This window comes from Mauremys mutica, chromosome 10 (genome assembly GCF_020497125.1).
Source record: "Mauremys mutica isolate MM-2020 ecotype Southern chromosome 10, ASM2049712v1, whole genome shotgun sequence".
Classification (NCBI taxonomy): domain Eukaryota; kingdom Metazoa; phylum Chordata; order Testudines; family Geoemydidae; genus Mauremys; species Mauremys mutica.
Window position 1 is genome coordinate 82623911 of NC_059081.1, and position 14692 is coordinate 82638602.

The 14692-nt window shown below is 47.4% G+C and overlaps 1 protein-coding gene across 2 annotated transcripts in view; it reads left to right on the forward strand.

Moving 5' to 3' along the window:
- The window catches only part of LOC123343357 (minichromosome maintenance complex component 3 associated protein), a 77831-nt gene that overhangs the window by 42720 nt on the left and 20419 nt on the right, over positions 1 to 14692 (forward strand). For both annotated transcript variants that reach the window (XM_044978430.1, XM_044978429.1), the window contains exons 18-19: positions 13826 to 14023; positions 14388 to 14456. In XM_044978430.1, coding sequence (XP_044834365.1) covers positions 13826 to 14023; positions 14388 to 14456 — 267 coding nt within the window. The remainder of the gene's footprint in view (positions 1 to 13825; positions 14024 to 14387; positions 14457 to 14692) is intronic.

Below are 14692 nucleotides of genomic sequence, written 5' to 3' on the forward strand. Positions count from 1 at the left end.
TGTTAGAGCAGTGGTCCCCAACCTTTTCGTCTGGTGGGCGCCAGACGAAGGACCGTGGCAGCGGTGGAGCATCTGCCGAAATGCCGCCGAATTTCTGTGGCGTTTCGGTAGCGACGCCTCTCGGTGACGTCTCTTGTCGGCGACAAGTGACGTCATCGAGAGGTGTCACCGCCGAAATGCTCCTGAAATTTGGTGGCATTTTGGCGGATGCTCCACCGCTGGACAGGACATGCACCCCTGGATTAGACTATTTCACAAGCCCTACGTCAGGGGTTCTCAAACTGGGGGTCAGGACCCCTCAGGGGGTAGCAAGGTTACTACATGGGGGGTCACAAGCTGTCAGCCTCCAGCACTGATAATGGTGTCAATATATAAAGTGTTTTGAATGTATAAGGGGGGTTGCACTCAGAGGCTTGCTGTGTGAAAGGGGACACCAGTACAGAAGTCTGAGAGCCACTGCTCTCCGTGGACTGCAGCTTAAATCTACCTGGAAACTCATGTTGGTACAGAATGTAGTAGCTCATGTTTTACACCGTATAGCCTGCCAGGAGCACATGATACCAGTGGGGTTTTTTTGGTTTACATGGGCTAATTATTAAGTACTGATTAGTATTTAAGATTTTTGTGGGGGGAGAGGGGAGGGAGGAGAGGTGTTAATAAAGCTCTAAATAGCCCAGGAGCTACTTATCCAAAAGCTGTCTCTTCCCCTGTGCCATATTGCCAGATCAGTGGGGTGCCCGGTTTGGAGCCTCACGCAGACAAGAGAGGGTAGGGGGTGAGAAGCTTTCTAGGGCCACCCAGAACCATAAGCCTTGTGTTGCCCCCACTGGCTCAGCAAGGGAGAGTGTGTCAGCTCCCTGCCACACCAATTTGTCCTATTCCCCAGAAAACTCCTTTGGACTCTGCCAGTCTTAACCTTGCCTTGTGGGTAACATTCGGTGAACCCCAGTTCCTGAACCTCCAGGAAGAGCGTTCCTCTGTAGAATCCACTCCCTATTGCTGGACACTCACAGAAATTACCAAGTCGCCTGCCTCCAAAGCGAGTACACCCACCAGCCTGTCAGTCTAGCTGAGGACCCACACTTTAATACACTGCACTGAGATGGCCTATAAAATCACGCATACGTTTATTAATAAAGAACTTGGATTTTAGTGATACTAAGCAAGAGAAAAAGATGTGGTTAAAACAAAACAACAATGGGAAGTTTCTAATATCTAAAACTTGACTTTAGCAAGCTCCAATCTTTACGTAAGCAGCTTTCTCAATCACATCAAGCTCTCAGCAACTCCAGCCCCTCAAGCAGGAGGATTAGCTGTTCACAGAATCGGGGGCACTGATCCCTTTGGTCCATCAGTGTTGGGTAACAAATGAGGAGTCCCCTTTCTTCCCTGAAAATCTTTGAAATGTATTCTTTGAAAAGTAAACCCAGACAGAGTTCCTCTCCCTTGCTGTATGTTCTGTGGGGAATAGGCACCAAGCCCTTTCTTCATCCTCTCCTCAACTTGCATTCTCCGTTGTCTTGATCACTTTGTTTACCTTAGAATCAAATATCCTTTCGTTGTCCTTTGCTTGTAATCAAGCCATGCTGTTTTCCCATCCAGGCGTTAGCATGATTCATGCAGACAAGTAAAGCCACAGTCCTTTGTCTACGGCAGGCTTGTTTATGAGCTGCCTCCACACCTTGTTTTATGAACGTATTCCCAGCACACACACACAACTCTGTATACACAACCCATACATACCTCACACACTGATATTCATGACCAGCGTGTCACCGGTTTACATATGATACCTTACAAGACGCTATGTAGCTAAATATTCTGACACTAGTGTGAATGTGCTGTTTGTCGGTAGTCATAAAGGGACTCTTAGGGTCACAGCGCGGTGGCAGGGGCTTCTTCGTGGAGCTTTGGAATTCCCTCACCCCAGTCTGAAATAGTCCTGGGGTACTGACCCTTCAGGGCACACTGCAAGGCCCATCTGTTTTTCTGCATGTGGGGGAGACTGCAAAGATCTCATAGACTTTAAGGCCAGAAGGGACCATCACAATCATCTATTCTGAGCCCCTGCACGTTGGACTCGGGCAGTGTGATAGCCACTGAAAATCAGCTCTCGTGCCTACCCCTGCACTAGTCTAAACCTGCAAGTGACCAGTGCCCCCTGCTTCAGAAGAAGGGGAAAACCCCTTTCTGTCAGTCTGACTTGGGAGAAAATTCCTTCCTGACCCCAAATATGGGATCAGTTAGACCCTGAGCATGTGGGCGAGACCCACCAGCCAGACACCTGGGAAAGAATTCTCTGTAGTTACTCAGAGCCCTCCCCATCTAGTGTCCCGTCACCAGCCACTGGATCTGAAATACGTTCTCAGTGGATTGTGTGAAGGAAGATGACTGGGAAGATTACTAGGGAAGGGTCAGTGCTCCTTGTTATGGACTGAGGCTGTAAATAAAAAAAAATTTCTATATTGTCAGCTCAAATGTTTTGAAACCGATTTAATATAACAGACGAGACGAAAGCCCGTGCTGTCACGCAGGTGTAATTTCTAACGTGTGAAAATGCCACTAGTAGCTGAAGAATTGGACAGGAACAGACCCCAAATTCCAGTGATGATTGGGCCTGGTGCTATTCTGAACAAAAAGAGCTCTCAACTATGCTTGTAGGTATTTCCATCACTGCGCATAGATGTTCTAGTTTACAGAATAGCAGTCCTGGAATCTTAATATATAGATATTCTAACTTCTGATAAAGCATCTTTTAGGTAACATGTCCTATAGAGTTTTAGAATTCCTTTCAAAAATATTTAAGGTATATTATTTTCAGCAAGAGGGAAGCTGTTTTGTAATCCAGAGGAAAGCAATTAAATGGACTATACACCAAATGCTGTACAAGCACAGAGTGAACACTGAAATTAAGAAGAATATTTATCTAAAGATGCAGTCTGAATAGAATTCTCACTTCTGGGACTCAGCTCCGTAACGTGCAAGTGCCATAACACCCTAGCTCTTGTGACTTTTAACTGTTGATGTTAGCGGTAGCAAGTCAGAGCAAAATCCAGGCCCCCTAATTCTCAGTGTGCCACCCTGTCCAGGTTTTTGGTAGTGGGTGACTTACTACTGGCATAACCAATGCATGTTGTGGGACAACATTAGTTCTTCAAGTACACGTCCTTATAGGTACCCCACCATAGGATGTGCATGCACCTGTGCACTCTTGAGTGGAGACTGGAACGTAGTATTTGCAGGTCCATGCCTGTGTAGAATGGCACCTCCGTACTCTGAATGAGGGCATATTGGGATGCACAGTCTTGCCATCACTCAGTTCTTTCTCTACCACCTGCAGCTTGAGATGGAGACTCCTGACTGTTGTATTTGGCTTCCTGCCTTAACTTGTGCATTATTATTTTACTACTTTGGTTTGATCATTCTTTCTTTGAATTATTTTATTTCCATATACCTTTATTTGACTACTTCACTTTATTTTGTGTTGGTTGGGGAAAGCTCCATCCCTTCCTTTTCATTTTCTTTGATTTTGTGTTGGAATATAGTAGTTATGCCCAAGACCCCAGGGTTTAAGGCCTGTGAGACTTTACCAGAGGTCTTTTCTCCGCAGTGATGGACATTCTAGCTGCCTGTGGTGTTTGGGGGAGACCCACAACCCTGCCAAATGCCAGGTCTGTCTAGGTTTGAAGGTCAAGGAGGCTAGACTGAAGCTCATGCTATTGGAGCATGTGTTAGCTCCAGAAGGGTCTGCTTCCCTCCTTGTACATTGGCCTCTATGTCGCAGACAACCTCGGTCACTGTTGCTGCTTTGTCTGCAGCCCCAGACAATAGGACCAAAAAAAAAAAAAAAGAGGAAGCATTCCTCTCCCAGGAGGAAAACAAAGAAGAGGCGCAGACTACTGGATAAGACCTGCTTTCAGGAGACCTCTCATTCCGCTAAGGCTCTGACGGAATCCAGTACTGAGGTAGAAGCCCTGCTTGAATGTGCTTATCACAGGAGCAGTTACTGCCGTGGCACCGTCTGCTCCCTTGCAAAATAGCGAGACCTACAGGGCTACCATTCACACCCCTTTGAAAGGGGTCAAGACACTACAGCTATCCCAGTAGTGCAACAGCGTCCATCTCATCACCCAGTACCAACTCTAGTTTTGGATGAAGGATTTCAGAGCCCTCCACTTTTTTCCAGGTTCCTTTCTTCAGAAGATCTTCTTTCTCATGAACCTGAATTGCCACTTATAGAGGGATCCACCAACTCCACCTCCATGGTACTTTCACAAAAACAGCATGTCAGGATTGGCTTACACCTCTAACCGTTGGTACTGATTAGAATATTGGAGCTCCTCCTTCCTGCTTAGTTCAAGGAACAACTCCTTGGCCTCAGAGATCTCAGGACAGGGATCCATTCGGGTACCATACTACCCTACCTTCATGAGCCCCTTGCATGAAGATGGGCCTGGGGAACCTACCAGAACATCATAGGCCCAGAGGTTATGACTGTCATTGACATCCCTTCCCTTATCCCTCTCCCCAGTGGGACTACTGGTACCTAAGGGGCCACTACAGTGAGCAACTTAATATAATGTCTAGGAAAAAGCACTGGTACCCATCAGTACCATACCAACTGTCAGCTTCTACAGAACATCCTCTAGTACAGTGCACATTGGTACCATACTGCTCTCCATTATCAAAAGATGTATAAGAGGAACAGGAGCCTCAGACAGAGAGATCCCTCTGGAAATTCATCTTCATATCTAGATGAGGTGCTGATGCCACCACCTCCCTCCTATGCAGGTGATTTTAAGACATTCCAGGAACTCATGAAAAGGCTAGAGACCTCCCTTCAGTATTCTACTAGAGCAGGTGCAAGAGTCCAAACATTCCCTGGTGGACATCGTGAACATCAATCCTCAGGGAAAGGTTGCCTTACCTATCAATGAGGCACTGTTATCTCATGCATATATAACCTGTAGTAAATACCTAGCATAATTCCACCAACCTGTAAGCAGACAGATGAGAAATACTACATCCCACCCAAAGGAACAGAGTGCTACTTCTCCTGCCCGAACCCCAACTCCCTTGTGGTGGAGGCTACCATTGAGAGGGACTGTCAAATTCAGTGTAGGCCCTTTCCATCAGGTAAGGAATCAAAAAGGCTGGACTTCCTGGGAAGGAAGAGCTGTTCATCAGCCACTCTCCAATTTCACATTGCCAACTACCAGGCCTTAATGGTGAAATATGACTTCAATACGTACTCCAAGTATACACATTTTAATGAGCATTTGGCACAAGACCAGAAAGATTCATTTCAGTCCATTATCACTGAAGGACAGTTGGTCATCAGAACTTCTCTGCAGGCTGCATTAGATGCTTCTGGTACAGCTGTCAGGTCCATGGCCACAGTGGTGCTCATGGGAGGAGTATCCTGGCTCCAATCCTCAGGACTTGCAAGAGAAGTTGAAAACACAGTCGAAGACCTTCTGTTTCAAGGGCTCTTTGGTCAGTATACAGACTCCTCTCTCCATACTTTCAGGGACCCCAGAGTGATGACGTGATCACACGGCATTTCTGTGTCTGCAATGAGAAGAGAGTTTTATAGATCCCAAACTGCTCAAAGATTGAGACCGTTCTTCTACTATCAGCACACCTCCTAGCCCTACTTCTACCCAAACAGTCTGAGACTTTTGACACCTTGGTTGAGGCATCAAGTATTCTACTCCAATAGATCACTGATCATGTGAGTACCCCCCCCCACCATATGAAAACAACTGTATTACTGCCTGAGAGTACCTTACCTCAGACAAGTGGATACAGGAAGTTGTCAAAGTGGGCCATTCTATCCACTTCCATGCTGTTCCTCCTTCTCACCCCCCTCTTTTCAGGGACCCCTCTCACAAGGAACTCTTAAAAGAAGAGGCCCACTCTCTTCTTTTGGGAGCTATAGAACTAGTCCCACCAAAGTTCTTTGGAAGAGGGTTCTATTTGAATTACTTACTGGTGGTTCTGCGAGTGATGGTCCCTACTGTATTCCACTGAGGAAATGTGCCCTTGCTCCACCTCACGGTTTTGTCCGAGACGATAAAGGGCAGGGCAGACCAACTGTGCTCTCAATTCCTTCTCACCACTGCATGGTCCAAGTTGGACCTGCTACTGTTGTCTTGTCTCTCTCTGCACCTAAAAAAAATGCCATTTTTAGAATTGTAAATAGTTTTTGTTTTTACTGTAGTTTTTACTGGGGAATCCAGAATGCACATCAACATTATGGCCCTTCAGGCAGTCCAAAGAGCATGTTGTGCATTTCTTCCATCATGTCCAATAACAGCACCACTGTTTATTACATCAACAAATAAAGGGGGCACGAGGTGACTCAGAACATAATTGGAGACTCTTTCAGCAGGAAATTCATGGCCAACCACAAAAGCGAGCTCCATGACACTTTAGAGACATTTTCACCTGATGAGGGACTCCGACCAGGGACCTTTTTGCATCCTGCTCCAACAGCAAGTGCATCACTTACTGCTTCAGAAGTGGTCTCTACAGGGCCGCCCAGAGGATTCCGGGGGCCCGGGGTCTTCGGCGGCGGGGGGCCCTTCCGTTCCAGGACCCGCCGCCGAAGTGCCCCGAAGACCCGCGGCGGGAGCCCCCCGCCACCGAATTACCGCCGAAGTGGGACCCGCCGCTGAAGTGCAGCCTGGTCTTTGGCGGTAATTCGGCGGGAGGGGGTCCCCGCCGCGGGTCTTCGGGGCACTTCGGCGGCGGGTCCCGGAACGGAAGGGCCCCCTGCCGCCGAAGACCGGGCTGCGCTTCGGCGGCGGGTCCCGCTTCCCCCCCGCCCCGGCCCCAGCCTCTTACCCCCGGCTCCCTCCTCACCCGGAGTCTCTGCGCCTCGCCGGAACAGCCGCAGCGTGTGGCCGGCAGGGCCTGAGCTCCGTCCCGCTCAGAGCCGCGTGGGGAGGGGGCGGGGCTGGGAGCTCCACGCCGAGCGGAGGCAGCTGAGCTCAGCCCGGAGCTCGCAGCCCCGCCCCTCACCACGCGGTTCGGAGCGGGGTGGGGCTCAGGGGTCCGCCGGAGACTCGGCGCTTGATGCGCTGAGGCTCCAGGAGAGGGGTGGAGGCGGGAGCCTCCGCTGTTCTCTTGGGGGCCCCTGCGGAGCCCGGGGCCCAGGGCAAATTGCCCCCTTTGCCCCCCCCTCTGGGCGGCCCTGGGTCTCTCTGCCCATTCCCAAAGTGATGTGCTCATTCACCACTGGTCGGACCAGATCAATTTTGCCTTTCCCCCGTTACTGCTGCAGCCACGAGTCCTCCACAAAATCAGGTGGGAGAGAGCACCGGTTATTCCAATTGCCCCATTCTGGCCATGCCAGTTTTGGTTTCTCCACCTTCCCCACATGTCAACGCGTCCCCTGCTTCCCCTGTCATCTTTCCTGGAATTGCTCATGCAACACACAGGCAGGATCAGGCATCCCAATCTGCAGATACTTCACCTCGAAGGTTGGTTTTTGGATGGGATCTTTGCTAGAATGGGATTGTTCGCTGGCAGTATAAGACATCCTCTCAAGCATCAGGAAAGAATCCATAAGGCCTTGCTGTTGGGCCAAGACTTCACTTCTTGGGCTCCACAGAGTAGTCTTGCCCCCAAGGATGTGGACAGTCTCCTTCTTTTGGACTACCTTCTGTCCTTGAAATGTCAGGTTTCGCTCTCAATTCTGTCAAGGTCCACAGAGCAGCTGTCACTGCCTTCCACCCCCACTTGGAAATGCACTCTATATTTATACATCTGTTGACTACCAGGTTTTGGAAGGGTCTCCTCAGAAGCTTTCCACCAGTTCAACCTGTTGCTCCTCAATGGGACCTCAGCCTTGTCCTCTTGACATTAATGAAATCACCCTTCGAACCTCTGGCCTCGTGCTTCCTGTCTCCCCTTTCCATGATAGCTGTTACTTCTGCAAGAAGGCTGGGCGAACTGGGGAACATGATGGCGGACACCCCCCCCCCTTAACCATGTTGGATAAGGACAAACTTTCCCTGTGCTTGCACACCAAGTTTGTGCTAAAGGTTGTATCCTGCTTTCATCTCAACCAACCCATACACTTACCTGCTTTCTTTCCGAAGCCTCATGTCTCGGCGGAGGAGCAGCACCTTCACTCCCTCTCGGGGTCTGCAGGGCCTTGGCCTTCTACCTGTAAAGGACAAGACAATTCAGGAAGTCCCCCTAGACCGTTTATCACTATAGCTGAAAGGATTAAAGGGCAGATGATCATACAGAGGACATCAGAGTGCATTATGCTTTTTTTGGTTATCGGGACTATCTCCATCCCTTGCAGTGAGAGCCCATTCCACAAGCGCATTCACATCGACTATGGCCATCCTGCACGATGTACTGCTTCCAGATATATGTAGGGCAGCCACGTGGAGTTTGGTGCATTATGCCTTCGCTGTACATTATGCCTTGGTGCAAGACTCTGTGACACACCTCATTGGACGTGGCTGTCCTTCATTCAACCCTTCAATTCTCTTCCTCGCACACTTCTCCGAATTAGGCACTGTCACTAGAAGAAGAAGAGGTTATTTACTTGTAACTGGAGGTTCTTCGAGATGTGTGGTCCCTATCTGTATTCCACTTTCCATCCTCCTTCCCCTCTGCTGCGGATCTGTTTAATGTGTGGTGGTGAGGGAGCTGAGGGCATGGCCAGTCCACCCTGCCCTTTTTATCACCTCAGACAAAACCATGAGGCATAGCAAGGGCACATGCATGGACCAAGAGACAACTTTCAAATTCTCCAGCTCTGTCCTCAGTGGAATTCAGATAGGGACCACACATCTCAAAGAACCTCCAGTTACAGGTAAGTAACTTCCTCTTCTCAAGAAAGGCGGAGGGTGGAAACCAATCTTTAACCTCAGGAACCTGAATAACTATGTTCTAGCACAACACTTCAGAATGGTGACACTAGCCACCACAATTCTATCCTGAGATTCAGGAGACTGGTTTGCTGCCCTCAACCTTCAGGACGCCTGCTTCCATGTAGGAATCCACCCTCACACAAGCATTTTCTAAGATTCATGGTAGGGGAAGATCGCTATCAGTATTGAGTTCACCCTTCGAACTCTCCACATCTTTGAGGGTGTTCACAAAGATTCTCTGAGTGGTAGTCTTACAATCTGACTTGTCTATGTCAGTGGGGAATAGCAGTGTTCCCATATCTGGACGACTGGCTTCTCAGGGTCCAGACACCTCAAGAGGTGCCGGAGGCAACATCCAGGGCATTAACCTTATTCCAATCTCTGGGCCTCTGCATTAACCACAGAAAATCCATACTCTCTCCTGTTCAGAGAATAGACTTTATAGGCACTACCTTAGACTCCACAACAGCAAGAGCTTAGCTACCCAAAGAGAGATTCTTCACCCTGTCCAACCTAATCTCAACATTACATTGCAGCCTGCCAACAATAGGGGGAACCTGTCTAAAAGTCTTGGGCCACATGTCAGCCTCCACATATGTGACTCCCAACATGAGGATGTACCTCAGATGCCTCCAGATATGGATAAGAACAGCATACACCCCAAACAAGCAGTCTCTCCAAGCACATCACAGTGCCCCGGAAGGTGTTGAACTCTCTGACATGGTGGAAAGATCCAAGGAAGGTCTTGCATCCAGCACCTCTGAAAACCCTCACAACGGATGCATCTCTGTTGGGATGGGAGCTCATCTACAGGGAGACACAGCACAAGGCAAATGGTTGGCACAGGAATCGGTGCACCTTATCAGTATCTTGGAGCTAAGAGCAATATGATACGCTTGCCAACACTTCCTTCGTGTCATACGAAGTCACTCAGAGTAATACTAGACAACAAGGCAACAATGTACTATGTAAAGCGACACGGTGGAGCAAGATCCAAATCCTTTTGCTCAGGATCACTAAGGTTGTGGAAATGGGGTATTGTCCATCAGATAGACTGCTGATATTTCTATCTGTGGCCTCCAGAATACAATTGCGGACTCCCTGAGCAGATACTTCTGGCAGGATCACAAATGGGAGCTCAAGGACTCTTGTCTTTTGCAGCGTCTGCCAGACCTGGTATATACTGTACCAGGGTATACTCTTTGGCACCCGAAACAATGCAAATTGTCACCTGTTCAGCTCCAAGGGAAGTCACGGTAATGGATTTCTAGGAGATGTTCTTGGAATACCATGGCCCTTTTTTAGACCTGTTCACCATTAATTCTCAAGACCCTTCTCAAGCTGCATTGAGAAGGTACAAGAGCTGTCATCATAGCAGCTGCTTGGCTGAGACAGGCAGAGCCGTCTCTAGGGTACTGCAAATCGAGGTGACTGCCCCGGACCCCACGCTTTGGGGGGACCTGCGCTTTGTGAGGAAGCGGGTGAGGGAGGGGGAGAAGGAGCCCCCCCACCAACCTCCTCCTCCCCTCAGCGCCTCGTGACTGCCTGTGGGCCCCGCTGATCAGCACCTCCCACTCCCTCCCAGTGCCTACCACCGATCAGCTGTTTCAGCGTCTGGAGGTGCTGGGGTGAGGGGAGAGGAAGAGGCAGGGTGGGGTCTCCAGAGAAGAATCAGGCCTTCATTCTTCGGATGTAATGAGGGCCCTTGCCTTCTATCTGAATAGGGTTAAACCATGCTGCACCTCTCCTAGACTATTTGTGTTGATTTTTGGATTGGATGAAAGGCCAACCAGTTTCCACACACGGACTGTCTAAGTGGGTTTTGGCTTGGATCAGGGCTTGTTATGGAAGGCAGGGTTACATGCCCCCTTCAGGAAGTGACGGCACATTCTACTAGAGTTCAGTCCATGTCCTTAGCTTGACTGAAGGATCTGTAGGTCTGCTTCTTGGTCTTCTAGCCATATCTTAGCCAAACACTATCCATCTTACCTGCTCCCACCTTTGGTGGTGCAGTCCTTCAAACTATCCTGGACTTACCTCCTCAGCACCCATCTCATTGAATTCCTGCTTGGGAGTCTTCTACAGTGGAGAAGGAACTGAGTGGTGGTGAGCTCACACCTCTCTAAATGCCTTCAGTCGTCGCATAAGGTGCTGTTCTGCGTGCGCCTGCAAATGCTACCTTGCCGTCTCCAGCCAAAGGCGCACAGGCATATGCACATCCTACAGTGGAGTGCCCATAGGGACAAAACATCTTGAAGAACTCAGATTACTATAAGGTAAGTGAGCTCTCCTTTTCTACTTTGAACATAAGAACATAAGAAAGGCCATACTGGGTCAGACCAAAGGTCCATCTAGCCCAGTATCTGTCTACCGACAGTGGCCAATGCCAGGTGCCCCAGAGAGAGTGAACCTAACAGGCAATGATCAAGTGATCTCTCTCCTGCCATCCATCTCCATCCTCTGACGAACAGAGGCTAGGGACACCATTCTTACCCATCCTGGCTAATAGCCATTTATGGACTTAGCCACCATGAATTTATCCAGTCCCCTTTTAAACATTGTTATAGTCCTAGCCTTCACAACCTCCTCAGGTAAGGAGTTCCACAAGTTGACTGTGCACTGCGTGAAGAAGAACTTCCTTTTATTTGTTTTAAACCTGCTGCCTATTAATTTCATTTGGTGACCCCTAGTTCTTGTATTATGGGAAGAAGTAAATAACTTTTCCTTATCCACTTTCTCAACATCACTCATGATTTTATATACCTCTATCATGTCCCCCCTTAGTCTTCTCTTTTCCAAGCTGAAGAGTCCTAGCCTCTTTAATCTTTCCTCGTATGGGACCCTCTCTAAACCCTTAATCATTTTAGTTGCCCTTTTCTGAACCTTTTCTAGTGCTAGAATATCTTTTTTGAAGTGAGGAGACCACATCTGTACACAGTATTCGAGATGTGGGCGTACCATGGATTTATATAAGGGCAATAATATATTCTCAGTCTTATTCTCTATCCCCTTTTTAATGATTCCTAACATCCTGTTTGCTTTTTTGACCACTGCGTGGACATCTTCAGAGAACTATCCACGATGACGCCAAGATCTTTTTCCTGACTCGTTGTAGCTAAATTAGCCCCCATCATGTTGTATGTATAGTTGGGGTTATTTTTTCCAATGTGCATTACTTTACATTTATCCACATTAAATTTCATTTGCCATTTTGTTGCCCAATCACTTAGTTTTGTGAGATCTTTTTGAAATTCTTCACAATCTGCTTTGGTCTTAACTATCTTGAGTAGTTTAGTATCATCTGCAAACTTTGCCACCTCACTGTTTACCCCTTTCTCCAGATCATTTATGAATAAATTGAATAGGATTGGTCCGAGGACTGACCCTTGGGGAACACCACTAGTTACCCCTCTCCATTCTGAGAATTTACCATTAATTCCTACCCTTTGTTCCCTGTCCTTTAACCAGTTCTCAATCCATGAAAGGACCTTCCCTTTTATCCCATGACAGCTTAATTTACGTAAGAGCCTTTGGTGAGGGACCTTGTCAAAGGCTTTCTGGAAATCTAAGTACACTGTCCACCGGATCCCCCTTGTCCACATGTTTGTTGACCCCTTCAAAGAACTCTAATAGATTAGTAAGACACGATTTCCCTGTACAGAAACCATGTTGACTATTGCTCAAGAGTTTATGTTTTTCTATGTGTCTGACAATTTTATTCTTTACTATTGTTTCAACTAATTTGCCCGGTACTGACGTTAGACTTACCGGTCTGTAATTGCCGGGATCACCTCTAGAGCCCTTTTTAAATATTGGCGTCACATTAGCTAACTTCCAGTCATTGGGTACCGAAGCCGATTTAAAGGACAGGTTACAAACCTTAGTTAATAGTTCCGCAATTTCACATTTGAGTTCTTTCAGAACTCTTGGGTGAATGCCATCTGGTCCCGGTGACTTGTTAATGTTGAGTTTATCAATTAATTCCAAAACCTCCTCTAGTGACACTTCAATCTGTGACAGTTCCTCAGATTTGTCACCTACAAAAGCCAGCTCAGGTTTGGGAATCTCCGTAACATCCTCAGCCGTGAAGACTGAAGCAAAGAATCCATTCAGTTTCTCCGCAATGACTTTATCGTCTTTAAGCGCTCCTTTTGTATTTTGATCATCAAGGGGCCCCACTGGTTGTTTAGCAGGCTTCCTGCTTCTGATGTACTTAAAAAACATTTTGTTATTACCTTTGGAGTTTTTGGCTAGCTGTTCTTCAAACTCCTCTTTGGCTTTTCTTATTACACTCTTGCACTTAAGTTGGCAGTGTTTGTGCTCCTTTCTATTTGCCTCACTAGGATTTGACTTCCACTTTTTAAAGGAAGTCTTTTTATCTCTCACTGCTTCTTTTACATGGTTGTTAAGCCACGGTGGCTCTTTTTTAGTTCTTTTACTGTTTTTCTTAATTTGGGGTATACATTGAAGTTGGGCCTCTATTATGGTGTCTTTAAAAAGGGCCCATGCAACTTGCAGGGATTTCACTTTAGTCACTGTACCTTTTAACTTTTGTCTAACTAACCCCCTCATTTTTGTATAGTTCCCCCTTTTGAAATTAAATGCCGCAGTGTTGGGCAGTTGAGGTGTTCTTCCCACCACCTTCCCATAATGCTACTGTATTATGGTCACTATTTCCAAGCGGTCCTGCTATAGTTACCTCTTGGACCAGCTCCTGCGCTCCACTCAGGATTAAATCTAGAGTTGCCTCTCCCCTTGTGGGTTCCCGTACCAGCTGCTCCATGAACTGCTAATAAACCTAAGGTGCCAAAGCAGCTCCAGCAAGTTAATAGTGAAGAATAACTCTGAACAGAAAATCTGTGAAAATAATGTGAGATTTGGCAAGTACCATTAATTAGTACAGCGCATCCATATTTTCTCTTTTAAAGATGGAGGGAAGTGGTAGCAGCGCGGAAGAAGCTGAAGCGTCAAATGAGGGCATTCCCAGCAGCTCCCTGTTGTGTGGATCCGAAAAACAAACTGAAGGCATTGTCCCCCAGTGCAGAGTGTCCTATTGCTGAGGAGAACCTAACTAAGAGAATTGTAAACCTAGGACATGCCGGAAATCTGGGAATCTCCTGCACCAGGTAAGCAGCTAACCTGAAATCTAGTCCGTTTCAAAAGGTAAATTTAAAATAATTTCACATGATCACAGGTTCCTGACAATATACATTTTGTTTTACAAGCACATCTGCTTATATCACTTGTCCTGTGAAGGACCCTCACAAAAAAGACACTGGCTGTACACATTGCAGTCAGACACATATGAAAAACATACTGAAAACCCAGAGAGAATTTTTCTCTGATTTTCTTCCATTGTAGTAAGTCTCCTAAGTGTTCTGGCTTGCTTGGTGCACAGATGAGCACTCAGAGCTCTTGCAGACCTACATGTGTTATAGAGAAGAATCAGCACCTTTGATACCTCCTTACCAGACTTCCTCTTTGTTCCAGGTTAAGATGGCTGAGAAACAGGACGAAGCACCAAATGAAAGTTCAGTACTTTTACCAGCAGTTGCTATAGTAAGTTGGAGTTTCATTAAAGCTACATTAGCACAAAGATGCTGTGTGCCCTGAAAATGTTTGTGCAGAGTGGTGAATCGGTCTCTAGCAGACTTTTCAGACTAGCCCCTATGAATATATGTAACGGAGGGTGGGTGAAGGGTGGCTCCTCCAAAAGAGAAGAACCCTGATCTTGTGCCTGTACCTGTAGAGTGCAGTGTCTGACTAATACTGGGAGAGTGTGTGGAGTGGCAGAT